Source organism: Clinocottus analis, unplaced genomic scaffold, assembly GCF_023055335.1.
Source record: "Clinocottus analis isolate CAN_PGR_092001 unplaced genomic scaffold, fCliAna1.0.p SCAF_8, whole genome shotgun sequence".
Lineage (NCBI taxonomy): Eukaryota > Metazoa > Chordata > Actinopteri > Perciformes > Cottidae > Clinocottus > Clinocottus analis.
In genome coordinates, this window is record NW_027176240.1 from 15988547 (window position 1) to 16015139 (window position 26593).

The window sequence follows — 26593 nt, forward strand, 5'->3', positions numbered from 1 at the left end:
CTAAGATGATCTTATTTACTAAAAAAAATCAAATTAATCCATCCTAATGGTCTAAATTGCACTCTATAAAATATAATTTCATAAGTCAATTATACACAGGAAAAAAACCATCAGAATTACAACATTAAAACCACTCTTTGATAAACAGCATGTAGTGTAGCAGTACTTCCATCTGTGCTGGGTGCTGTGATGCCTCGTGATTGGCTGCGTGTTAGGATGTCCCGCCTCCTGACGTAGCCCTGTTGCGTTCCAGATGGTGATTGGTCCGCAGTCGAGCGGCAGCAGCAGTAACCTGACAGAGCTTCAGGTGGTCAACTTGGAAGTAGCACAGAACTCAAAGAGCGACTGACGGGCGGAGCCGTTTCCTGCAGCAGACCCGGGGACACGAACGGACAGACTTGCATACATCTCTATTTATTGATGCCTTCCTACGGTTTCACATTACACTTGGGAATGTGACTTTAAAATACATCTACACACACACACACACAATCAAGGGCATATGTGTGGCTGACCCTTATACAGTATGTTTTGGTATATAAATATATATATATATATATATTCGCAAATGCATAGGAAATGTATCACAACATCTATCATAAGAACCTATTTTCTATGCCGTTATTTTTTTGTGTGAGTGTGCTTTTTTGTTTTGTTGAAAATGTGTAATTACATGTACACAATGTACACACGCACTGCGAGGTGCCACAGCTTCACACCAGCCAAAGAGACATTTGTTTGTCTGAATGTTCCAGTGTGAGCAACTTGTGCACAAGCGTGTGTCGGTGTGTGTGCGCGTGCGCATATCTGGGGTTTGTAAATGGGGGGAGGGGGGAGAAACGCTTATTGACTTTTGGAAATGTACATAGTTTTTTTTTGTTTTTTTTTAAATAACTTGTATTTCTAGCCTGGTTTAGTTTGTGCAACGGCATGTAGTTGTTTTTTTACGTAGTGGTTTTGTATGTACATGGAAAAGATTTACCTGACGAAAAGGATTTTACATGTATATGTAAATTAATGTCACATCATGTGTTGATATACTGTCATGCTGTTGGGAGTGTTCACTACAAGATGGAGACGGAACGCTGGATTTTTGTTTTGTTTTTCTACATGTTTTGTTTGACATTTTGTAGGACTGTCCCTCAACAGGATCACGTACCTGGGTCATGACACGTAAATCATAAAATATTTATGATTTACTGTTTTGCTGGGAAGGTTTCCGGGAGGGCGGCACGATCATTTAGTACGACAGCAGTTTTGCATGCGAGGTTTCCTCATGAAGCCCCGATCTGGCACTTAGTGTGCAAACTGTTAACTATGACAATCTGATGGAAATTTCATTTCTCACGTTTTGGCAGAGGGCTGTCGACGTCTTCATGTGCACACACAGAAATGCAGCACAATTCTGACATTTTAGACGCATAACCTTAACATCCTTAATGTGATTAATTTGTGTCACCTATTTCTAAATGCGACAATTGACTTAATCCTTCTATGGGTAACAAACCTGAGTGTGCCAAACAGGTTTTTATGACATCAGATATATATGTATATGAACTTTGTTTAAAAAAAACAAACAATCCGTTGCCTCCACTGACTGCAGAACTTTAATGTTATGATGCGAACACTGACTTGAGTCGGGGCATTGGACACAAATATCTTGTTTAACGAGACACTGTATAGAAAATCCACTTCAATACTGCAATTAAAGCATTGTTTCCTTGTAGGGAAGCGCTCCTATTCAGTGCAGTGTCGATGCTGGGGTATTACAACAGTGAGTGTGACTATTTTTGTACAAACAAGGATCTTATTTAGGAAAAGTAACTTCAGGTGCTTTCACAATGTTGACGTACTCCTTTAACTGTTAAGACCCTGGCTGACTGCAATCTCAGTGTGTACCTCAGCAATCATTAAGAATGAGTTATTAGACTGAGAGCCTTCTTTCTGCACCATAGTGCCTCTTCTCCATGACTGATTTTGAAATCCCCGCTCGGCATGGGACATGTAGGATTGACTTATTTCAAGACCACCTTACATGACTTTACATACAATTCTCTGCTGTGAGATGTTTTTGATTAATTTCTACAGAATTGGCTGCGCATGCTGGCTTGAAGCCAAAGAGAATGAGAACTTACCCATGCCGACTGCTGCTCAGTTGTTCACAGGCAAGGTCATTTTCACGCTCGCTCCATGTTCTCTGGTCTACTTCTGTACACAATGTCACGTCAACCAAAAAGGTTGTCGGAAATGTGCAGGTTAAAGACGTTCAATTCTCCCATATTATCTGGTGATTTTTCAAAAATATTTTTAAAAAGGGGATTATTGAACAGAATTTGTGGTTTTCACCTCATCGAGATAAATGGTTATATGTATTTTAGTTTTGTTGTACAGACATTTTGTAATAAAAACCATGATGAAACAATGAACCGTTCAAATGACCATATTCTGATGATTTTTTAATTTTTTTTATTTGGGACGGAGAATGTTAAAGAAACCATATTGTCCTGAATGAAACCTAATGCGTTGCATAACTGCAAAGGTGAAGTGAAGACAGCCGATTAGGAATAAATACGCCAATGCTGCTCTTGCGAGGCATTGAGCGGGGGCTGGGGGGCAGGAAGTGTGAGCATGCACCTTGTCAATAATGTTTCATCTATGCATTGCACAACCACAAAATCAAACTGGCCATAAGGTACAGGTATAAGGAGACTTGTCCCATTTCAAGAGAAGAAAGCAGCGATTAAACAAAGGAAAGCAACGTGATACAGTGATTGGTCTAAGCGGTCAAGAAAAATCAATCAGTTGGCATCAGCTTCTTGACAATAAAGGAGAGTCCTGTACATCTTTTATAAACCAAACAAAGTGGATGTAACACAAAAGATAAGATCACGACAAACAGTAGTGAAGCAGAAACCCCCGACACCATCGATCCTCGGAGTCCTCAGAGATCCACGTTGTGAAAGAAGGCCTCACGTCTCCCCGGCAGTGTCTTCAAACAACAAAGTGCTGACAGCTAAGAAATCATCACAGATGGTCGGACTGCCTTTTTTCTTTCTTTCAACAATGAAAAATAATGTAGAAGCATGCATTTACACTAGGTAGTATATTTCTATTGCTATCATACACATACATTATACAAATGCACAGAACAGTTGGAAAGATAGTCAATTAAAAAATGTGCATGATTTGATAATTTAAGAAAAGTTTCCCATTAAAATAGAAATGTTACCCCCGGGACGACATTTTTTTTTTTGGTTTATGAAAACATTTGGAGAAAAATAAAGAAAAAAAAGGATTTGTTGTGTATATTTACATTATGAACAAGGATAAAGAAAGACAATGTGCAAATCTGATTCCATGCAAGCAGTTGCATAATGTAGCTTAGGTGCTTGAGTGATGGGGTTAAGACCAGAGTGGGACGAAACAACAAGGCCGAAGACAAATGGCTTCACTGAGTGGCTGTTCATTTTCCACCGCAATAATAAATCATGGAAATGTCCAAGCTGAAAACACAACAACAACCAAACATACATTAATAAGCATCTTGAGACTAATTCAAAGCTCCCGAGACATTGAGTTAATAAAACCGACCTGCTCCCTCAAAACACGGCACCTTGTGAACTCAAGACCAGGATGAAAAGGTAACACTGCTAGTAAACAAAACACCTTACAGGAAGTCATAATAACTTATGGAGGAATTCGGGACTCTTAGGATATTTTTAGCCAGCGCTCTCCAAACTGGGGGTCTGGACCCCGAGAAAGTGTTTGAGACGAGACGATGAACATCATCACATGTGGATGTTTTTCAATAGACTTTCTTCTAATCTTGTGAATTCAAATAAAAACCACAACTTACAGACATACACCACCAAATACACCCCAAGCTGTAAGCTGCAGTATGTCCCACGTTAATGATGCACGTAAGACACTGTTCAATAAAAATCATGATCCTCTGCATCCCATCAACAGAATAAATTAATTACTGAGAATCATAAAGGATGAAAAAACAACAACACTGGCAGTCTCTTGGATACTCGGATCAAATAAACACTGTTGTGTGAGAAATGCAACACTGGGTCTGGAGAACTGAAACTAAAGTGAAATCAAAAACATGTCTCCTCCCAAAAATGCCAACTTGACATTTCCTAAAAGCCGACCCCGAAAGAGCATGAACATGAATAATGTAACGAGGTCCGTTTGCAATTTCACATAACTTGCAAAATACACCATTTCATTTGACAAAATATGATGGACGGTGACGTCTTTGGGTGATGATGATTACAGGTGAGTTTTGAGAGCATGAGCAGTGAGAGACAGACTCAGGAAAGTTGAGGGCAAATGAAGTAAATTATTAATTTGATCCCAATATGACAGTTAAAAAGGCAACGTGAAGGCAAACAAATAAATAAAGAGGACTTGGCATTTAAAATATGAATAAAGTATCGAAAATACTCCATGTCGATATGTATGTAACTACAGGTACATATAGGGGTTGAAGGTAGTGGGATTTTTTTTCTCCTCTATAGCCTCAAGTCCTCTTGTCTTCAAACAGACAACACGTGAGGAGTCCACATAAAAATGTTTCAAAAGGAAACAATCTTCTGTAACTGAAAGGTGCTGTTCCACACTAAGGCAATGATGTTTACAAATGTGTGATAATGGGACAAAAATAAATACACAAACATCTTTTCCCCATCGATATAATAATTACAGGGTTGTCTTTCGGCTGGAGGAGAAGGTCGAGGGGCGGAGTGAGAGAAAATACAGAGGCTGCAAAAAGTCCAGTGACCATCTCTCTGCACCTCGACCTCTGTTGTCTCAGGCCTCCGCTGGCCGGGCAGTGTGTCTGTGCTCTGACCGTCTCAAAAACAAGACCAAAGACTTTTTATAGTGACGCCCGAGAGCCCGGCAGAGAGAAGAGTGATAATCCGTCCGAGTGGGCTTTAACAGTCTTGCAGGGATGAGCAGTTAGTGGTAATCTTCAGACGACCCTGTGACACCAGTGTCGCCGCCGCCGCCGCCACACCCCTAAGGCCCGTTTTAATCCTGACCTGTCTGCCTGGCCGAGGCAGATGGATGAACAGCGGGAGGATTACGGCGAGGAGGAGGCAGCTGCGTGGTATTTGACGAAGGCAATGGCTGCCAGCTCTTTGCAGAACTCCTCCAACACGATCACCCCCTCTAGCAGAGTCATGTGGTCGACACTACAGAAAGAAGAGACAGAAAGGTAAGAGGCACGCACCAAAAAACAACTCAGAAGATAAGAGCGCAAAAACCACGCGGAAGTACGTACTTGATGCCCTCCGGCTCCAGCCCTAATAATCTCTTCCTCACGAGCAGCAGTTTGGGTGTGAAGTCTGGGATGCAATGAATCCTCAGCATGAGATCCCCCACCACCTAACATACACAAGAACACCAACCAACATATCAAAGCGCTGCTTCCCTCTGGGCCCACCTCCTCTGAGTAAAGGTGAGACACTCGTAAATCATTTTACACTCATTGGAGACACTGTAATTACCATACACAAACATCAACAAAGAAATGAGCGGCTTCCAGCCTCTACACTTCCCTTTACACTATGCACTACTACAGGGATTGATTTTAAAAAAAAACAAACGTTTTAAACAATTGTTGGACTGATTCATAGAACAAAAAGGAGGTACAAAGGTGCAGTTCTTTCAATTAAAAGCTTGTTGAGCTCACAAGTTGCTTAGTAAGTGCGATACACAGAAAGAGGCACTATTAATACCACTGGTATGAGATAAAGACCCACAGCTGTCTCAAACATGACTACGTGTTGCTCCAGACGCTTTGAAATACAATATGAAACATTTTATGATACAACACAAAACATATATACTTACATACACACACACACACACACACACACACACACACACACACACACACACACACACACACACACTTTCTTTTAATCAACAGAGACAAGCAAGAAGTCTCAAATAACGATTGTAAGCTCTGTGGTGTCTCCCATCAATGATGGATCATATAACAACTATAATCTAGACGGGAGTCTTACCCTGACGATGACGGAGAACAGAGATCTGCAGCCAGGGGCCAGGTTGATATAAGGGTCCAGCAGGTACTCGTGCAAGTGGGGGTGAGGAAACAAAGACAGCTTGGACAGCACGGCGGTGACCTGCAGGTTGACTTCGTAGGGCTGGAGGATAGGAAGGGATCAGATATAATACTACACAGGATATTAACTGGAGATGAGTGAACGAAAGATGAAATGTGTGTAGAAGAAGAGCAATGAATAAATAAACAGTGACACAATAGTCACAAGCTTTTAATGACAATGAATACAGCCCTTCCTATTAGAATGTATTTTCTGCGACAAAAGAATATTTATTTGTATTTATGCTACAAGAGACCAATTAGTGCCCATTAGACGGCTTCACCATTCCCATCTAGCATCATTTTTCAAATGAGTTTATGGCAAAAGCTTGTTTCTTTATTTTTTGCATTTAAAAAAATAGAGCCTCTGCCTAATAAGCAGTTAATTTGCATAATATTCCCTTATTTTTTCGTATCTTTCCATCCTCATTTCAAAGCAAAAGCATGCTGTGTTTTCTGAATGATGTGAGCATTATTGCAGACGTTAGGTGGCTCAAACTGACCTGATCTAGGATGCGACCCATCCTGTCGAAGAGAACCTTGAGGAAGTGGCCCTCGAAGAACGGGCTGTCCAAGTTACACTTCTCAAAAGGCTTTGGATTTCCCCTCCAGTCCCACCGCTGGCAGACCCCACAATAGTCCCTAAACTGAGGAGAACAATTCATCTTCATTTAGTATCTCTGACACCCCGTTATGGAGCACCAGGGACTTGCCTCAGCAGTTAGTTTGGTGAAAGACCTATGAGGAAACCTTCAATCAGACTTTTCCCTCTTCTGCTCTTTGTCAGGTGCATCTCAGGCCTTAAATCTACTGTAGAATGAGCCTCACCTGTCTATGTGCATCTCTGAGGTAGGTGTCATAGCCTGTGCCTTCAACATGATACGATGACTTCGCCTCATCGGGCACCAAACACAGGAAACTGCGGGCAACAGAATTGAACAGTTTAACTTAAAGAAAAGCAAAGACATGCTATTTGTTGAATAAGGGGCAGACTGTGTACCTGTTGACAATCTTGTGGACCTCCGTCTTCCCGTCAGACTTTGAGTGGTCCGGGCTCTGTGGTGGAGAGGAGCTGAGCCAATCAGAACCAGACAGCCTGCTGTCTGGAGAGAGGTCATCACCAAACAGTGGATCCTCCTCAAGGTCTCTGTTGAAAGAGAATTTATATTCACGAGAACATCATCCGATTGTCCTCAGTGACACTGAGGTCGTATCAAATTGTTAATTTTCCGTTTCACTTCTTTTTTTTTTGCAGTCCTCAACACATTGCGCTGAGGAAAGTTACATCGTTACAAAAGTGGAAGAGAAGTTCTCCAGATGTTTTGCGTGGAGTTAAAAAGGAGAAATGTGTGGTCTTTTATGGGATGACAGCATTTATTTGGCCTTGTGATTTGGAGTGTAGAAGGGGGAGAGGATGAATGTCTACAAAGACATTTATTGAATTTACTGTATCTGGAAGTATGGTAACTGTATGCCTGTAGATTTAAAAATGTCCCCGACATTCAGTTATATTGACTTCTTCTTACACAAGCCTCCAACAATAGGACTGTGTCATTTCATGTACATCCAGTATAATCATGCAGCCTGACTTAAATTATAGTATACTAATAAGCCCCTTAAAGCAACATTTATATTGATATTACTAAATCTCCCAGAATTAATATTTAGCAATTATTATAAGGTGTCAGCGGCTAACATTCACGCCCCACTAACCATGGCTTAAAAAGACTTCCACCAATTGAAACACACAATAAGAAACTGTTTAGTCTTTTCAATATTGGTGGCACATCTGAAAAACACAGCTAGTTGATGCATTCACTTTATTTCCACTGGTGTGTGTGTGTTTGTGCAGATGCGTTTCCAGGTAGGATTCTAAGGCAGCTTAGGACGTCTATGGTCAGAAGCAGGTCCTTACACGGCATCATGGGGCTGCCCGTTCTCCAGAGGCTCCCGCTCCTCCTGTGGTTTGTTCTCCAGGTAGTTCCTCTCCTCCAGGCTACGCAGCAGCAAGCTGTGGAGGATGTGCGGGTTGGGCTTCTGGATCAGTTGCTCAAATAGCCGCATTGTCATGATGCTGATCTGGGGGGACAGAATGAGGACTGAGCCTAAACTCCCTCTATAAACCAAGACCAACATGCCAAGTATTTGCTCACTGACCAAAAGAAAAAGTAGGCAGTGGCTGTTTCAAACATCAAAGAAAGATGATTCATCTCTGTTTTGTGTGTTGAAAATGTGCGCAATTGCTCTGTCATGTACTAATTAAAATTCATGCACGTTGGTAAATCATGATTCACTGGAGTCTGGAACTCAGAATCCTTGAAGGGCAGATAGTCATTTGTACTTTACAATGTGAAACAAGTAAAGTTTTATTTTTGTAGCATATTAATGGGGTCAAGAAAAGGGTGAAATAAAAAGGCTCAAATAAGTCAGATCAACCAGACAAATATTATGTTAAAAGTACATTCATTAGCAGGACCAGGTACATGCTGAACAATGACGTGAGTACCTCGTCTGACAGGTGGTCGCAGTGCTCGATAAGTCTGTGTCTGAGTGGATTCTGAGCCACAGTAGCTGGAGTCTCAGCCTCTTTCTCCTCTCCGAGCAGAAAGTAAATCATCTCCTGCAGCAGAGCCTTGGATGTCACCTGCCTGATGATCCTGTTCAACAGGGCTGTGGAGGTCAGGATACCCACCTCGGACCTATGTGCACCCGCAAACACACCAAGCGTTAATAAGCAGTCACGACACATAACACATTCCCAAGACCGGGCATTTTTAATAAAGGATGATTGATTGATGATTCAAAGCTAGACTTACGTCTGCATAAGCTGAGGTTCCATAACTGACACAAAGAAATGTTCTCTCACTGCTTTTGCCATCACTGCAGCTGCTGACTGGAAGACAGTGAAGACAAAACATGTCCTTCAACCTTCTGTGACTTTCAGATAACAAAACAATGTAATGTTCTTTTAATCACTCGATTCTGACCACAAAATGACACATTAAAGCAGTGAGTCAGTGTTGGTTAAGGACCTGCTGAGCCTCTTTAATGAGCTGGTCACAGAAGTCTAGCCAGGACAGGAAGGAGATGAGAGCTCTCTTCCCTGTAAAGACAGCAGCATCCTCCTTCAGGTTATAAACATCCAGACTGAAAGAGAGGGGAACAAAATATTTAATGTAAAAATTATAAAGGTTTGATACAGATCTGAACAAAGTATCCACTGCATGTAACATTTTACAGAGAATGCAATTTAAAAATCTTCTGTCCCAACAGCTATGCAGAGGAGGTCTTGCACAGAAATTATGTGGGAATCATAATTGTATGTTCTTGCCCTGCTGTGAGTTGGTTGGTGGCTTTTATTTTATAACTGATGACTATAAATTTAGATTACATAGACCCAGTTGTAGCGGTGAAATGCTTCCCCCTATTGGTTTTGAGCACGAGGGATAAACACTACACATTGCATCTTTAAGGGCTACCAGCTAGTTCACAAGAAATACAAACTTCAGATGACGACACATAAAAATGTGTGTAAGTGGGATTTGTAAGTCTTGAAATATGTGGTTATAGAAAGTAAACACTAGAGTAAAATTTACCCCCAATTGACAGACTCCACCGTCTCAATGTCCAAGGGGTCCATGGACTGTGGCAGGGCTTTATAGAAGGAGACCAGCCTGGCAGTCAGGAGCTCACAGAGCTCAGTGTTTTCAGTTAAACACTTGGCAGCTGCAGGCTCTGGTAAACTGACCAGCAGCATCAGGCCTTCACATGCCTTCACCACTATCCTGCCGTCCTGCAAAGGAAAGGAATTGAGACAGGTCATGAGTACAGACTTTTAACCCCAGTAACTTACGTTAAATCAACCAAAATCCTTCGCAGGAAAATAACTTACAGGGCTTTTTGTGAGGTTAAGCAGCGAGGTAACAAGATTGTAATTGTTGTTGTTATTATTGTTACTGGTGGCACTAGAGGAGGAAGCAGCTGCAGCCTGAGGCTCGTCTGGGCAGCCAGCCTTTTCCTCTGCCAGACACTGACCGGTGTCTGGAGCCAATCCATTCCCCTTCACTACCTCTGTCGTTTCAGGACTCTTTGTTTCGGGCCTCTTTGACTTGTTCTGCATACATCATAAATAAAAGATATATTTGCTCAACTTTTGCTAGTAATATATACAGATGAATATGCATGATGTCATAACAACTTACCTCAAGGAAGAAGTTGACAAGATAAGGATCCTGCTTCAGTTTGGCACAGACTATACAAAGGAACTGAATCTCTTCATTTTCTGTCGGAGCAGTCAGCACCTCTCCACAGAGACGGATTAGTTTCTGACGAAGGAATGTCACAGCCACAAGGGAAGAAGAAGTTATGAATAAGTTACATAACTTCTCAGTCAGCAGACCATTTTGAGGAGGACTATCTAAAATAACTGAAATCCAGACTGCATTACTTCTCACCTGTACAGGTCTGTGGACATTGATGTGTGGCAGGAGAGGTTGACGAATGTGTGCGAGCAGCTTTGTGTAGAAGGTGAGCACCTGCTGCTTCATCCCTGGAGGACACTGATTGAAAAATCAGAGAAACATAAAATGTTAGAATTGATTCTATACCAATATAGGAATGTCCCCACCCTGCGTGGAAATGGCTCTCAGTGCAGATTCTTGAAGGGTCTACCAAAATTTATGTTTACATTAGGGGTGACCCACAAATAGTCGACTATTGGACGTGTGAAAAATGTAGTAATGAAACCGAATAATTTCTCCTTCATAAATAACAACATGGCCATTTCAAAATTAAAGCATAGGCCTGCCTGCCTGCATCTATCTATAGAAATATATATATATATATATATATATATATATATATATATATATATATATATATATATGTATATATATATATATATATATATATATATATATATATAAATGAATGATTCCCTAAAAATTTGATGAGAGAGGCGCTTTGATGCTGCTTTTTGCAGCGCATTTAACGGCAGTATCTCTCTTTCGATCAGTGCTTCGTGTCAGTACTACGGACAGAACCCTCTGCAACTACACACAGATACACACAGTTCTGTCCATTATTCAGAAACAACAGCGAAGCAATGATAACACGTATCTTGGTCCATAATGTTGTTGTTTTTACTATTTTTATAAATGCATATTTTTCTTTATGCTAAATGAGCAAGAATGCAAGTGATATGCATGTTTTCCTAGAGGTATAGTTCATGTAGTTACCAAAGCATGACTGCCTTACATCTGCCTTGCCCAAGGTGTAGAGCGTTTCCAGGATCTTGTGGTGTAGGAGATACTCCATGCAGGGTCCTGTCTCTCCAGACTCCCTTTCGCTTTCCTCCTGGGTCAGGATGTCCAGCATCTGTTCCAGGTGGGATGGGATGTTGGTGTCTGTGACTGGAGCTTTGTCATCTAACAGGGGAAAACAAGAAAACATGTCAGATCATCTGTTGTCAATTTGATATGGACATATGGGGAAAGACATGCACATCTCCACCACACGATGGAAGTGCTTAAAGTGTAAAAGCTTCTGCATTATTCATGTAACCACGGTTGTTACAAAAGGCTAGCTGAAGCCCGACATGAAGCAGTTTCTGGTGGACCTGCATGATTACATCTGATTTTGCGAGGAATCAGACGCAGGCCAATTGATGACGAGCATTAAGAATATTTACTTAGAAATAGCCAATCTTCTCGCTCAGGGTCATGTTAAATTATGCAGGTCATATAGAGTAATAGATATTGAATTGGGACTATTTCAGAACTATTTAAAAAGTTTCTCACAGTAACATTAATTTAGTTATTATGTGGACTGCCTTCTGTGACCTGGTAATAATAAATACAATTAAAGTCTGCAAAATGTAATTAAATGCCCCTAGAAAAGGGCTACGCTACATAATACTCAAAATAGAGATAATTCCCTTAAGCTGTTCAGAGGAAATTTTGTGAAACTGGCTTAATTGGGAAAACTGCTGCAAAGAAACTGCCCTTTGTGTTGACAAATAAGAAAAGGAGACTTTGATTGCCCAAAAGGACGGCAGTAATTCACATAGAAGTTGTCTTTACGTGACTGGGTTTAACCATCAAGTGCATAAACAGGTGCAAAGCGTAAGATTTCTACTTGATCAGATCCAACAGTCAAACATGAAGGAAGCACTCATAGTCTGACAGATTATTGCAAAAACAATTAGCATGGCATTCCGAGCATATTTCAGAATTATGCCTTGTAACTTGGATTTCTTAACGTTCCTGTGTTCATTTTCTATACAGCGGTGCTCCATGCACAGGTGATTCATTAGTTGAGCAACAGAAAATGTTGTGATCAATTAATGACGCCAAAACATCTTTAAATGCTACCATTTTCTTGCATTTTCTAGTGCCATTGGTACAAAAGACATCAACAACGTTGAAAGCAACCTGCACAGCAATCAACCATAACAGGTGTTAACTTATTCAATCAGACTTTTCTTACCAGAAGTCTCAATGTAATAATGTGTAATGGCCTTCCAGTGATAGACAAAGTCCTCCTGCAAGGGCAGCGACGGGGCAAGCTGAAAAAGAAAAGGGCAAACATAAGCATACTATACTTACACTTGTGGTCAAGAGAAACATCATAGCAACAGGTCTGTTTCAGACACTTTCAAACAGAGACTGAGGGGACTGATTGGTTTTGGAAATGTATCTTCTAGTTTACAATTAATTATGTCATCGCTGCAATAATTGTTTCTAATGTGCCACCTCAAACTGTCTTTGATTGATGTGCTGTTAAGTTTTCTAAATGTTTAATAACGGAGATTGACTTTTACATTTGAGTGAGCATACACACTAATAAGCTAAGTTATATGACAGAATTAACAGATGTCAAGTTAATATTACGCCGGAAGTCAAAAGTGTTCAAGTTGGGGTCACCTGGCCAGCGTCTATTGGTAAAAACCAGTGAGTTGAAGCAGTTTAAAACCTATTTTCAAGCAGGTTGTTGATGGTTTATAGCTAACGCTGGCAAACGTAACAAAGCTAAGCTTCCCCAAAAAAATAAAAGGAGCTGTGCGACTGAAAAACGTTTGCGCAACATGAAACCAGGCTGCTGGGTCGTTTCGACATCACCTCCTCGTGATAAGACTCCACTGTTTGAAACGAGAAAGCATGGCGAGCTATGACGTTACTTAACAGTTAAGCTTTTTTTGAGTTCCAACGAGAATAGTTAGCAGTTAGCATTAGCGGATAACTGGCTCAGATTAGCCAAACTACCTTAAACGCGGTATGCAATAAAACGAGGCAATAGGAGAATGTGTTAGTAATACAAACGAACATATAAAGAAACACACCAACTGCTATATATATATATATATTTATACATATATTATCGACAAGTACAAGTACATTGACAGGACGAACACAAAACGCTAACATTAGCTTGCTGCTAACCAGCTGGCTGGCTAGCTGGCTAGCAGCGTTAGCCCTAATGCTGACGTTGTGCGTGACGTCCAGAGGCCCCTCTCAAACTAAATACACGATACATAAATAACGCCATTTCACAAATATGTGCTGTTGGTTAAGACAAACTCACCGCTTCCACAGCATGCTGAAGAATGGACGTAAATTTCGAGAACATTTTGTTCTTCGACTGGACTATTTTCTCCCGAGAAGAACGAGAGAATTCCTCTATCTTCTTCCTGTTGTTGCCGCCTCGATCCAGATTGGTGGTTTCATATACTGACCCTTGTAACGAAAGAATGAAGGTGAGCAATAAAACCGTAACACGTTGGCGTCCACAGGTATTCACAGGCCTGTCCTCAACCACTGTAAACAAGACGTCTACAGGCTCCAGTACGTAGTTGAGCCCACTCTGGACACGGTGGCACTTCCTTCGCCAAACGCCATTGTTTTACCCCACCAGGGGGCGCAGGTGCACAAAGCATTGTAAGCATGTAATTACTGACCACGATCAATGCATACAAATGAAGAAGGCGACCAATTCAATGAGGGACGGCGAGCTGTATTTTCAGCTTGGAAGCAACAATCAATTCGCCCATGATAAATATAAAAGCAAGTATGGGGTTCCGATAACCAAGCAACACATTTTACATGGAAACGATCCGGTGAGCTGTAAAATCAATCGATTATGCTCTCACATAGTGCACGGATGTGGGCTCTATTCCTGATATTGCAGTGTTTTTTTCCCCACATAGAGCTGATGTTATACCAAGAGTCACTGCTTTTAGGATCAGGATAAGGAGTCCACGTGACGAATTGGCTGGATCGACAAATATGAGCCTTAAGTAACCGGATTTATGGAGCAAAACAAATGCAAAATAACATTAATTGCTCCGGAGCTCCTGTCAACTTTGTGATTCAACCCAACTACCACATCCAGAACAGCACAGTCATCCCAGACGAAAAAAAAGTAGGCTAGCCGGTTTAACGTTAAGGCGACCAGACAGCGGCTGCAGGCAAGGACATTTCGAGCATTATTTAATTCATAACTCCGGAATTCTGCGATATTATGTTGCAATATGGATATAAACTTGTTGAAAAATAAAAAAAGGATGCTGTCTGTTACAGGACACGCCCTGTCGATGGAAAGTGATTTCTTACATCGCGCAGCCGGGTCTAGTCTATACAAATCGCAGGCTGTATGCTTCCCCGCGTTTAATCCCATTAAATGACAACCAAACACTTAAACGTAATAATATTATCAGGCTGCCAACCGGTCTTTTCCCCTCCTCCAAAGCTGCACCGGGGCATCTCCTCCGGGTTATTATCTCGGCAAAGAAAGAGAAGCTCTACCTACCGGGCATGTCTGCTAGAGGTGAGTATCTTTTGCCGCAGAAGCTTTCATAACAATATATATACAGGAAGAAAGTCTCTCGTTTTTTTTTTTGGTGGGGGTCCCGGTTCAAGAATGGATGCAATAGAAGAGAGTCCGTTTGCGTCGCCTTTGGGAGGATCGGGCTGCGATAATGACACTGTTATTGTAAGTAGGTTACACCGGGAGGGTACAGCTGAAACTACAGCTTCCACTGCTGCAGCCCTTTCCACACAACCCACAACTTATTGTGTTCAAATGCACACTTTATTGCAATCTATAAATAGGTCACACCTTAAAAAAAAAAGTTGTGACAATGAACCTTATCTGATTGCTCTTTCTTTTGCCATTTGCCATTGTCCTTAATCAGGGCTTATGCACATTAGAGGATGCACACACCCTAAGTGCTGCCTCAGTGAAACTGTTGATGGAGGACTTGTAGCATATTCATAATTGGTTGGTTTTGATACAGTGGAGTGGTGAAACATGAGGGTTATTGTACCTGTCAAGTGTTTAGCTGGGGAGGTGACATAAAAGTACATGGAACAAGGGATTACAAATGAAAACTATTATTTGGTGCAACAATCTCAACTTGTTGAGGAGACATTTTTATTTCTTGTTCTCAGTTTATACCCGTAACAGCACAAGCAAAGTGTGTTTGTGGACCCATCAGGTTGCCTTTTGAGGATTTGAGTCAGGTGACTTTGCTGTCTGGCAGAAGAGATAGAGAGCCTTCGGCTGTTCCTGCTATGTCATGTTCAGGTGGTCTGATGGTCAGATTGTGAGCTGGATAAAAAAAAAACATTGTATTAAATCACGTGCCATGGGTCTGAGCCTGTTATTGCGTGAAATATAAATAAAGAAGCTCAAGCTGTAAAGTATGTCACTCACCTTCAAAGTCTGTATGGTAGCGCCCATGTAGCACGACGGCTAATGAACCCTCCTCTTGTGGCCTATCATGACTGCTGCTGGAGATCGATGGAGCTCAGAGCCCACCGCTGACGGCCCCCCTGTGGTACATAGATCTGATTAGCAGGCTCAAGGCCCTGCAAGCAGCCAATCATTATTCATGAGAAGTACCTGCACCCTACAGTTGTGGCAATTACCTATGTGTTGGCTGCACAAGGATGTGAGGTTATTAATTTATTATCACAGATAACTCAGACACATTGATGCAAACAGCATTCTCTGTAACAATATGTCCCATCAAATAGACATTTCTCACGAGCCAGGCTGAGTCAATGCCTTTTTCGATTGCACTGGTTTGTAGTACTCCCATCTCACATGCACTGGACATCGTGATTCACAATAGTTAACCAGAGGACATTAATTACTTATGTGTAGATAATGATTCAGAATATGTTTTGTGGAACTATATTTTCTTTCTATATGCCTTGAAAAGAATCTGAACCAAGTTCCAACATGTTTTGGCCAGTCAGAGTGTATTTTGAATGGTTTTGCCATGTTTCAAATGAAAATTGTATCATTTACTTGATTTTTTTTTTGAGAAACATGCCAAATATTTTCAATTTCCAGCTTCCCAACAGTGAGCGTTCTGCTGCTTTCCTTTATCAAATGTGAACGTAAACCTAACATCTTTGGTTGGTTGGCCAAAACAAACAATTGGAAGACATCCCATTGGGTATCAATGAATGATTATTAAAAAAAAAGTACCAATTAGTTACAGGCTCAATGTGGATTAATGCAATTAATGGACATTAACCCTGGTCTAGTCCTTATTAATGTCTTAAGTATCAGTGTTGTTGTATTATTTCAGATAAGATCTAAGATCAGATAAGACAAGATCTAAAATATGTCATCAGATCGAAATTTTCCTCCCTACAGACTGCGGGAAGTAAAAAAAACAACCTCAAATGACTCCCCTTTTCCATCATAGTAAGCATGCATGATGACCCGCCCCTCCTTCAGTTGCCCAAGCATCAGCCATCACTGTGCTTTCAGTCTTGCAGTCACCAGCTCCCCCCCGCCCCTCTTATCAGCACAGGGCCATCAGCCTTTACCTTGCTAGTAATGCTCTTCCATTAGTCACCCTACCTTCTAATACACCCTTGAGGCCACACCGCTCTATCTGGACCTCTCCGTCTCATCATATTTCCTGCTGGTTTTTTCCCCCTCTTGTCTAGAATCTCTTTACATTATTTCTTTTTGAAGTAAAACCTTTTAGTTTTTTCTATAATAGAAGTTTTATCCTGGGGATGTTGACAGAGCAGATCCTGTACATTATTCCAAGCAGTGCCTCTACCTTCCTTTCAACCCGTAAGCTGCTGCAGCGAGTCATTTGTGTCCATTGAGCAGTTAGAGAGGAGCAACTGAGAGTTAAGGGCTTTGTTCAAGGTTGCATGGGTAATGGCATTTACCAGATTCCTCCATCTTCTCCCTCATGGTTCAGGAAATCACCTTAAAACCTACCACAGTTACGTCATTCAGCATAATATCGTCATTTATTGTTATAGTTTGCTGTTCCGCTATCGTTGGTTCTCTTCCGTTTGCGTTGCCCATTCATACGTGGATGAATGTATTGTTCTTCTTGGTCCACGGGAGCCTCTTATCTCTGCTCCGCGGCACAGCAGAATCCTAAAACAACACGTTGGACAGCAGAGTTCTCACACATGTCGAAGAGCGTGTTGGATTTACATTATATAGTTTTTTTTCAGATGAAATCTTCAACACGAATATAATAACACAATTAATATACAGAAAAACTATGCAAAACAGTACTTCTTCTTCTTGTAGATTGTAGCATGAATGCAAGGCGTAATCAAATGCATTTGGACGTCAGGACAGCTTTAAGTGACGAGCAGCAAGGAGAACCCCCCTCCCGGTACATCATACTGCTGCCCTGCTCTGACCTCATTTTCTGCCCCGCCCTTTCCCCTGAGCAAGGTTAGCACATCCGGCACACTGTACCTGTTACGCTGCAGTGTTATCCGGATGATCAATGGTGGATGTAAAAAGGAGGCACGGCTCATATTCTGCAGTAACGTAATGCCTCATCCTTATCCCACCACTGGAGAGGGCTGCTCATGCTCCAACAGCACGACCCTCTGCATCAGCACTTTTCTCTGTCTCTGTGTGTGTGTGTGTGTGTGTGTGTGTGTGTGTGTTTACTGTATGTGCGACGATGAGGGTTGGTGTGCGCGCGCATGCATGTGTCCTGGCAAAAGTCTGAATAATTGATGAGCAGGGGAAGGAGTGAAAGCGCCGCCGGACGAGGCAGTGTGTGTGTGGGAGTGTGTAGAGATGGGGGAGAGGGATACAGCGTGGCAGGAGCCAGGCTACGATGGGCTCTGCAACTACGCCCAAAGAATCACCTCCTGCTTCGGACTGGATGGTAAGACAGGGGGGGGAAACGGATGAAGAGAAGGAGGCGGAAAAGGAGGAGGAGGAGGGGGTGTTGATTCTTCCTCTTCTTCTCGTTCTTCTTCTTGTTCTTCTTCTTGTGTGAAGCAGAAACAGCAGAGGCTATGAAAATGTTAGGAATGTCTTTTTCGTGCGATGCTGATTTCCTCTGCGTGTTTTCTGAGTGTGTGTGTGTGTGTGTTGATCTGCGAGTGTGTGGGCAGTTGTGTCAAAGCTACCACACGTGGGAGGGGTGGACGGGGGAGTTGGAGGGCAGCACTGCAGCAGAATAGCACGTCCTTAGCTACCCAAAGGTCCATGTGTCTGCGTGTGTCCCTTGCTCACTGACACTCTCATCTCAACTCTGGCTTTCTGCGTGAGAGTTGAATTGGTGAAATACTGCGTTGATGTGAATAGAAATCAATTTGGCCCGCCAAGCTCCAGCCATCCCGTTTTCTGTGCGCCCTCTCAGACCAAGAGGGAAATAATTAAATTTGAAGTGCGGGCCAAGCGCGACGTCGCGAGACCTAAAAGATATTGTGTGCTCTGTCATTATCTGCTTTTTGTCATGCTAAAGTACCGCTATGGTTTATTTCATTTCCTGGAAGGAAGTAGACGGTGTGATTAGCCTTATCCGTTTGATGAATATTGGATGTCCTGGAAGGTTTCTTCTGTTTTTTATTTATTTATCTGCGTCTGGATGGAAGAGACAGGCGTGTCCTGTCAGCACTGTTTCCAGTTGTTTAAAAAACATAAGCAGGGCACTGGTGTGGGGTTATTTTGTTTTTCTTGGCTAAGGGTTTCTCCCTCTGCCTCATCTATCTGTTTCGCCTCCCACCAGAACACGTCTCTCAATCCAGGTTTACCTCACGCTGAGCTCAACTCACATTTCCAAGAAAAGTGATTGCATCTTTTGACTCACGAAAGAGTGCTTGTCAGACACTCAGTAGCTCTGAAATGTTGGTAATACAGATTTGGCTTGTCAAGAAAACTCTCTGGAAGTCTTTGCAGAAACAAATTCATCCCAAAATTAGATGGTTCAAAGATTAAAAACTCGGAACATGCTTTCTTACTAAGTAACATCTTCCAAAATCCAATAATTTCAGAGGATAATAGTGAGCCACTGCTAGCATTTCCACTTGAGCGCTGAAGTGGTACTGACAGTATCTTTTATTGTGAAGGATGCTGCTGCTGATTAACACTGGGTTTGTGCATTGTTGACGGGTGGACTGACCTTGCTGGTTGTTGACCTTGTAAAATACTGGCAGACGTCCAAGCCAATCCACCCTGAAAGCATGTCTGACATCACTGATGCTGCCCTCGTATGCATGCATCCTTTTAGTCTTATAGGTTAATGCAAGGCAAATAAACACAAAAACCCTCTCTGTGAGCGTAAAAAAAGAAGTAAGAGAATATAAAAGCATCTAAAATGGTCTCTCAAAGAGGATCTTCTTGTCTAATGACTTATTTTGGTTTAAACTGTAGGGGGGGTAGCTTTTTTTTTTTTTAAAAGGTCTGCTAGAATCTCAGCTTGTCATCGAACGGGTGCAAACAAGCAGAGCAATTGGGAAGCACATAAGTCACAACGGGCTTCCACCACAGACCTTACACATGGGCCGGCCTCATGTGGAGCTCCCTAACCCCACCCAGGACGGATGTGAACAAGCAGAGCAGTGATCGGGATGCACATGAGCCCCATCAGGTACAGAGACTCCCATCACACGCAGGGTCGACCTGATGCGGAGCTCCCTAACCCCACCCCGAAGATAATCATAGGATCGACGTCAGCCCTAAGCTGCTTAAGGCCCTGGGCTGGTTGGGCTGAAGACATAGTGTAAGCTTCTTTCCCGGTTCCTCACTCTGCTCTACCTGCAGCAGAGGGCTTCGTCATAGATGCCGCCTGCTCTTCGGCGTCCCCACCTTAAGGTGGACGCCGGCGTTCCAATTCTCACATCCACCGCAGCTCTGAGGTCTCGGGTGGAGGGATCGTAACAGGAGGAGTTTCCATCAGAAGCTCCGCTTGGATATTGCCGCGATTTTATGATGTGCCGCTGTGAAGTCGCCCACCGATCTTTGGCTCCTTTGGTTTCCCTTTTGTGCCTCTGTGAACACCCCATGTTCTTAATGTCACAAGGCGACTGGACTTCAGAGTGGGTCTGAGCCCAAGCCTGGCCGACTTCTACCTCCAGTGCGTCACCCTACTCTGCGGGACAGCCGAAAGACAGCAGAGTGCCATGCCCACTCTGCCCAATCTCAACAGCCTGGGCAAGCTGTGCAGCTCCAGCCGCAGCCACGGAGCCGACCGCGTCCGGGTGAAGCGCAAGAGCTCGGTCAAGCGCATGTCCATCATCGAGGACGGGCACGTGGCGGAGGTCCTGTACCTCATCCCGAAACAATACATGCAGCAGCTGCCTTTCCTCGACCCGAATGAATATTATCTGAGTGAGAGGCTGAACGAGGTCGCTACAGGTAGGACAGGAGTAAAGAGGCATCTATTTCAAGAATACATTCACCATCCCAGCTGGGGCCGACCTGCAACACCAGTCAGCTTTAATGATGATTGCAAAAAAACTAAAGTTTTTGCATGGATTTACAGGAAGTGTTTTGTTCTACTTGTAGACACATTTTATTCTATTCTGTCCCTCTGTCTCTCTCTTTTCTGGTTTCCCATGGTCAACAGTTTGTTAATACCACGAGGGGATGTTGTTTGGTCTTGTTCCCCCCACTGCTTTGCATTCTGTTTGCGAGTAGGTGTCTGAAAGTTAAATTGATTAGTCATTACTCACAGATTACTTGTAATTGGATGACAGTGAGTGATTACACCTCTTGAGGCTTTCCACATCTGACCAATGCGTCTGTGTGCGTGCCCCTGTCCACAAGTTATGCAACCACAACAACCCCCCTGACGCCAAAACTGTGTTGCTGCAAATGTTGAAAAAATGTAAATCAGAAAATTAATCGCTGCCCTCTCCGTAGTTACATAATGTAATGCAAACCCATACTGCTGCTTTTTGCCAAGCAACAGTACATGGGGAAGCTACATGGCTTACATCAGGATTACAACATGGGCATGAGGACAAATGGAGATTTTCAGACCTTATGTATTCTCTGACCGCGTGCCAGACACAGTAGTAAAATCATCATTGCTTGGAACTCGTTTGCAAATCCCACAGACGGCAGCAACTCCGTCCGAGTGGAAGTTTGATTTTGGCTAATGGCTCCGGTTCAAGGAAGCTTTGTGTCTGCGAACTGACCCTGGTGACAAAGGTCACAGAGGTCAGGGCTTATCCATTTAATTCATCTGGTGACATCTATAATCAATCAAAGTGACCGTGACAGTCAATATAGCTGCTTATATTATCTGGAGGCCAATACTGGGTCATTTCCTTTCTGCTTTAAATGTTTTTTGACAGGAAAAAGTCTTTCATTACTTTCGTGAGACCTGATAGCTGTAGAAAAACAAAAACAAATTCAAATTCACAAAGAAACAATAGTCCTTAATATAAAATAATCTCTTCTTAAATCTCCCTAGTGTTGAAGTGCCAACCCAACAACGCTGAAGTGTTGTGTAATGAACACAACACTTCAGCGCCATAAGCAAGACTGCGCTATTTCACCAGTTAAGCGCTTTCATGAGTGGCACTCATTTGGCTCCTCGAGAGGTCAAAATGTTTGACAATTTCTCAAAGAAACATAAAAAAATAACCCGGTGCTGTAAAGAAAGAAAGAAAGAATGTGGAATTGATGTTGTAGTGAACATCTTGGTCTCTTCAGAGTAACTGTGTTAATGTGGCGTGGGTGAAAATAGTCTTTGAAGAAGGTTGCATAGGATTGCTGCTCAAAGGGTTCAAAAGAGTTGAGGGGTTCATCCTGGTCATTTTCTGACTGTCACATGACGTGTCTGGTGGATTTGCTGAGAGTATGAGTGTTCATGAGTGTTCGTCTACGTGTGTGTGTGTGTGTGTGTGTGTGTGTGTGTGTGTGTGTGTGTGTGTGTTTGTGGTTTCACAATTCCTTATTTTTTTATCCCGGGGATAACTGCAGTATATCCACACACACCACTGTTGTTTACTGTAAATGTGACCTCAGTCTGGCTCCATCACTCACAGGCAATACTGTAAATGAAATGGGCTTTATTGTGGTTTATGAAATGCTAAAGTGCGCTGATATCAGGGCTGTGCAGCTTTATGAATGGACAGGGAGACATGGACCATCCATAGGTGAGCCAAATACAGTAGAAACCTTTCATCCATTGATAAAGGCTTTGCTCCTCAGGAATTGCTCGTCAGGTCTTATGCAGCATGGATTTCCAGCAGAGATCATTGAAAGAGGCAACGTGATAACCGGCCCATTACTGTACTGTGAGAGGACAAAGTAACTGGACTGAATGCAACTGCTGAACGCATTGCTTTCAGCAGTTAATTGCCACATTGTAAACCAATTTTCTTTCTTCTTTTTTTTTGACGAGCCAACATTTGGAAAAAAAAAAAAAGAAGCTTTTTGAAAAGCCACTCAAATGAATTTCATGTTTCTCTCCTTTTATAATAATAATTTGAAAAAAAAAGGGCGGAGTGCTGGAAAAATATCTGGCGTGCCTGTCTCCACTTCCCGGTGAGAAGAAAACGCCCCGGTGGAAACTGATGCACGGTGTTGGGTATCCAGCAGGTGGCACAGTTGACACTGCAGTGGATGAATGCCTTTTGAATGCAGAATGGGGCGGCCTGCATCAGCGATTACAGAGGTGGTGCTGATGCAAAAAAAACGATTCCTCCCCCTCAGCCGTACGAGAAGGTACAGCGAGGCTCCAGCAGGAGACACAAGGAGCATGTCCTCCCTCGTTGGCTGCTGGTGTGACACGTAGTCACATCTGAAGGTCTGCAGGACATTGGATTGGTGCCCTCCTATGTGGCTGCGGGGCGGCAGCGGATGTTATTTGCTTCCCAGGAGACCAATATGAAACTTTTATTCACATGTTATATTGTGGAACACTGGCTTGGGTGAAATAGTTTTCATAAATATTTCAGTCCGTAAGTGTTTGTGGAGATGATTGAGATGGATGAGGTTGAGCATATATGCCGTTTTGGTGGGGAATGTATTGTCTCTTACTTCGTAGCATACAAAAACAGTGTGATAGTCTACGCACCATCATAAACAAAGCAACAATCACACGTACAAAGAGTACGCCATGTATAAGCTAACTTTCTGAAGTCGTTCCAGTGCAGCTGATGTAAGAGCGGTGTCTTCACCAGGCTCAGCCAAGAACCTGCTCTCTCGTGCTCTTTGTAATTGGATTTCAGAGGATCCACTAAAGATATTAGTGCAACGATCATGCTATAGGTTATGGTAGGTCTGCTCTTCCACCGCCAATGGCCTTATCAGTTGAGCAACTGTTTTGAACTGTAAATAAAGTGTTTATTACAGCTTTTAATTCATATGAATTATTCATTTTTTTGTGCTATAACCGCCCCACGGTTACCCTCACCAAGTCTTCCACTCCGTTGCATTATTTTTTAATTCATTCTATCTTTTAAATTAATGTTTTTCTTTTCGTGTCAAATACGCTAAGTCGTGTTAGATTGAAGCAATCTGTCAGTGCAGCAGACTAAGTACTGTCCTGAAAACAGTAACTGCCCGTTTAGAAAATCTTTGTTGAGATGTGTGTTAGAGACAATACTGTGAAAGGGTGAAAGGTTATGTAACTATATATATATATATATATATATATATATATATATATATATATATATATATATATATATATATATGTCAGGAGTGTATGTGTTTAAGGGGGTCTCTTTTAGGGATTTTGGGTTACTGTTTCTGGTCACACAGAAGCAGCAGCAGCAGCAGCAGCCACCTGGTTGCTGCAATGAGGCGGCTGACACAACAGAGGGGCTGGGAGAGGGAGAAGAGGAGGAAGGGGGAGGAGGGGGAGTCGGCAGAGGAGGAGGAGGAGAACAAGGAGGAGAGGGATGAGAGGAAAACAGGCAGTCAGGAGGCAAACCCCACGCTATAGCGGCGTTTCTGGTTTTTGGGAGGAGAGCTTAGCAGCGCCTCCACCTCTCTCTCTCTCTCTCTCTCTCTCTCTCTCTCTCTCTCTCTCTTTGGTGTCTTGGCTCATTTTTTTTTTTTGCTCCTCAGTCTTGACTAAAAAAGGAACTAGCAGCTCATGTGTTACTGGTGATCGATTCTCTGGGCTTTTTCTGGTGCAGATTTACCTCAATTCCAATGGTCATGGTCAAAGAAAAAGGTATTCCAGCGCGTGTGTCATGAGTGTCCTTCTGTGGTTTGTTTTGCTTGTTGTGCTGTGGATTGCCTGCAGTGTGTGCATAGCTGTGCAGCATGTCCAGTTGGACTTGCACTGTGGTGTCAGGCTGTTTGAATTTGATTCAGTTTGAATGAATTCATGCGTCTAAAATTTGAGTATTTTTAGATGTGTGGGTTCAGTCACAGTAACATGGACATGTTTCGTCTTCATGTGGGCGCGTGTTGCTCGCCAAAAGCATGACTAATGGTACATGAAGACATTCTCTCTACTTTAAAGACTTGAACGTGCTACGCCCTGCTCAGTACTCCCTCGCAGCTGACGCTCGGGTTGGAGTCTGCTTAATTTGGCAGCGTCAGTCTTTATGTAAATCTCCGCTGGAACAAAGCATCCGTGTGGGAGCCGGACGCCACAGCGTCCACGGCGGTGATGTGAAGGTTAACAGCAGGCTGGATCCACGAAGGTAACGTGTAGAGGGAGGAAAGCGGAGCACCAGTGTAGGGATCCACACTGCGCACATCCACGGACCTGCACTCTCGCTGTCTGCAGCCGTTGCCATGGTGACCATCGAAAAAGGTACGCTCCATTGTTGTCAGCTGTGGCCTCATTCGGAGCGCCCCGTTAAAAAGAAAAAGGTTTCCACCTTCAGCTGAGGTCCCCCAGCTGCGGGGGATGCATTGGGTGGAGTCAGGGGCCACGCGCCACAGATATTAACATTCCCGGGCAATTTGCCGGAGCATGTGGTCGTGAGGTGGACCGTTGTTTTGACTCACAGCGAGCAGCTACGTAGGCACAGTTTGCTATCATGAAAATGTCTGGGTTTGAATTCAAAAGAGCGGTAATGGCAACAGTTTTCTTCCTTTCCTTTTGACTTTAAACACTGAACCACACATTTTGTATTTATGTAACCGGCATATACTGAATACATAAACATTAGGAAAAACATACTGTTTTATGCATTTTCCCATATTAATGTCGGACTGGATCATAATATCAAAGTAATTAATTACAGTAATAAGTCATTCTGCTTGAGCTGATCTTGCAGCTTCTGGTGAAACACATTTTTCTATGTGTGGGCACGGGATATTTTTAGGATTTGTCTGAAAATATTTGACCAAAAAAACATGTTTACAGATTGTGTCTTGACTGATATGAGTGTGTAGGTTTGTTTATGTATCTGACAGCGCGCTGGTGGCTGGAGGCGGCGACCGGCTCTGCGCCTTGTTCCCTTGATGTGGATTTGACTGGCCACGGAGGAAAAGGCCTTTGCCGTCATCTCGTCCCCGGTGCTGGCAGAACTCCCGTAACCTCTGGCTGCCACATGTTCATCTCCCGCAACTCCTATGAAAGTTTTTTCCGTCGAGTTAACCCGCTGCCTTGCCTGCCAACTCTTGGGATCGGTTTGTGGCGGTCGGGTCGTCTGGGTTTGCGTCCACATTCAGCGGCCTCTAGCTTTTTCTTCCTCGAAACAGAAAGCGAGGGCAACTTCTTGTATCCTCCCGGGATCTCACCTGTCAGAGGACAGGTGGGCTCTGTAAAAGCACAGCTGACCAAATACCGGATTATACCGTATACTCGGAATGATGAATCACCATAACAGGATTGCAGCGCTAGCATGTTTTTGGTCCGCTTGCAGGTGGTTGTCCTATTTTCAAAGCCAAGAATACCCTTGAAATAGTTTGCTATTTATCAGGGCCGTGTGTACCTGAGACGGTCTGATCTTAAATCTACACGTGCTTCTGAGATCTGTGCACATTTGTACGACAACTTGATTAATTTAGGCTCTTTCTCTCCGCTCCGCTGCGTGCAAGAGGCCCCCGCTGACCGCGCTCTGTGAAGTTAGCCGAGCGTCGTCTCGTGTACGTCACCAACTCCCAGAACATCCACAATCAGAACATTTTCCTTTGACAGGAAAGTCTGATATCATGTGCCTGTGTAACCGCTCCTCGGGATTTCGCAGCGTGCTGCAGACAACTGCAGTGGTGCCTCATCTTCCAAGCTAAACCCTT

General features: G+C 43.0%; 3 protein-coding genes and 1 long non-coding RNA gene across 16 annotated transcripts in view; 2 read left to right on the plus strand and 2 right to left on the minus strand.

Moving 5' to 3' along the window:
* The window catches only part of srfb (serum response factor b), a 20342-nt gene extending 17884 nt beyond the window's left edge, over positions 1-2458 (plus strand). For 2 of the 3 annotated variants that reach the window (XM_068567313.1, XM_068567314.1), the window contains exon 8: positions 254-2458. In XM_068567313.1, the coding sequence (XP_068423414.1) occupies positions 254-291 (38 nt within the window). In that variant the 3' untranslated portion in view covers positions 292-2458. The remainder of the gene's footprint in view (positions 1-253) is intronic. The other variant, XM_068567312.1, reaches the window with a different exon arrangement.
* On the minus strand, positions 2445-15129 carry fhip2a (FHF complex subunit HOOK interacting protein 2). 3 transcript variants are annotated; one of them, XM_068567306.1, is made up of 18 exons: positions 14945-15129; positions 13721-13872; positions 12626-12704; positions 11396-11565; positions 10594-10698; positions 10342-10464; positions 10032-10253; positions 9736-9932; positions 9172-9286; positions 8956-9032; positions 8646-8838; positions 8055-8218; positions 7140-7286; positions 6968-7058; positions 6643-6786; positions 6042-6182; positions 5294-5397; positions 2445-5204 (listed from the first exon to the last, which is right to left on the minus strand). In XM_068567306.1, exons 1-18 carry the CDS (start codon positions 14949-14951, stop codon positions 5093-5095), a joined length of 2343 nt encoding a protein of 780 aa, XP_068423407.1. In that variant the 5' UTR covers positions 14952-15129; the 3' UTR covers positions 2445-5092. The 3 variants fall into 3 exon arrangements, with proteins under 3 accessions (XP_068423407.1, XP_068423408.1, XP_068423409.1); XM_068567307.1 differs by lacking the exon at positions 14945-15129 and adding an exon at positions 14094-14177; XM_068567308.1 differs by lacking the exons at positions 12626-12704; positions 13721-13872; positions 14945-15129 and having other exon boundaries at positions 11377-11499.
* The window catches only part of ablim1a (actin binding LIM protein 1a), a 36739-nt gene continuing 24652 nt past the window's right edge, over positions 14507-26593 (plus strand). For 5 of the 9 annotated variants that reach the window (XR_011077069.1, XR_011077070.1, XR_011077071.1 and 2 more), the window contains exon 1: positions 18083-18311. Coding sequence is in view for 2 of the 9 variants with exons in the window: in XM_068567310.1 (XP_068423411.1) it covers positions 18221-18311 (91 nt within the window). In the remaining 7 variants the exon portion in view is untranslated. Of the gene's footprint in view, positions 14963-18081; positions 18312-24414; positions 24570-24971; positions 25161-26593 lie in introns of those variants that run through there. The other 4 variants (XR_011077067.1, XR_011077068.1, XR_011077065.1 and 1 more) reach the window with 4 other exon arrangements.
* On the minus strand, positions 15581-18045 carry LOC137779506 (uncharacterized). The gene is made up of 4 exons (XR_011077072.1): positions 17888-18045; positions 17338-17554; positions 15851-15969; positions 15581-15745 (listed from the first exon to the last, which is right to left on the minus strand). It is a non-coding gene; the product is annotated as an uncharacterized lncRNA (long non-coding RNA).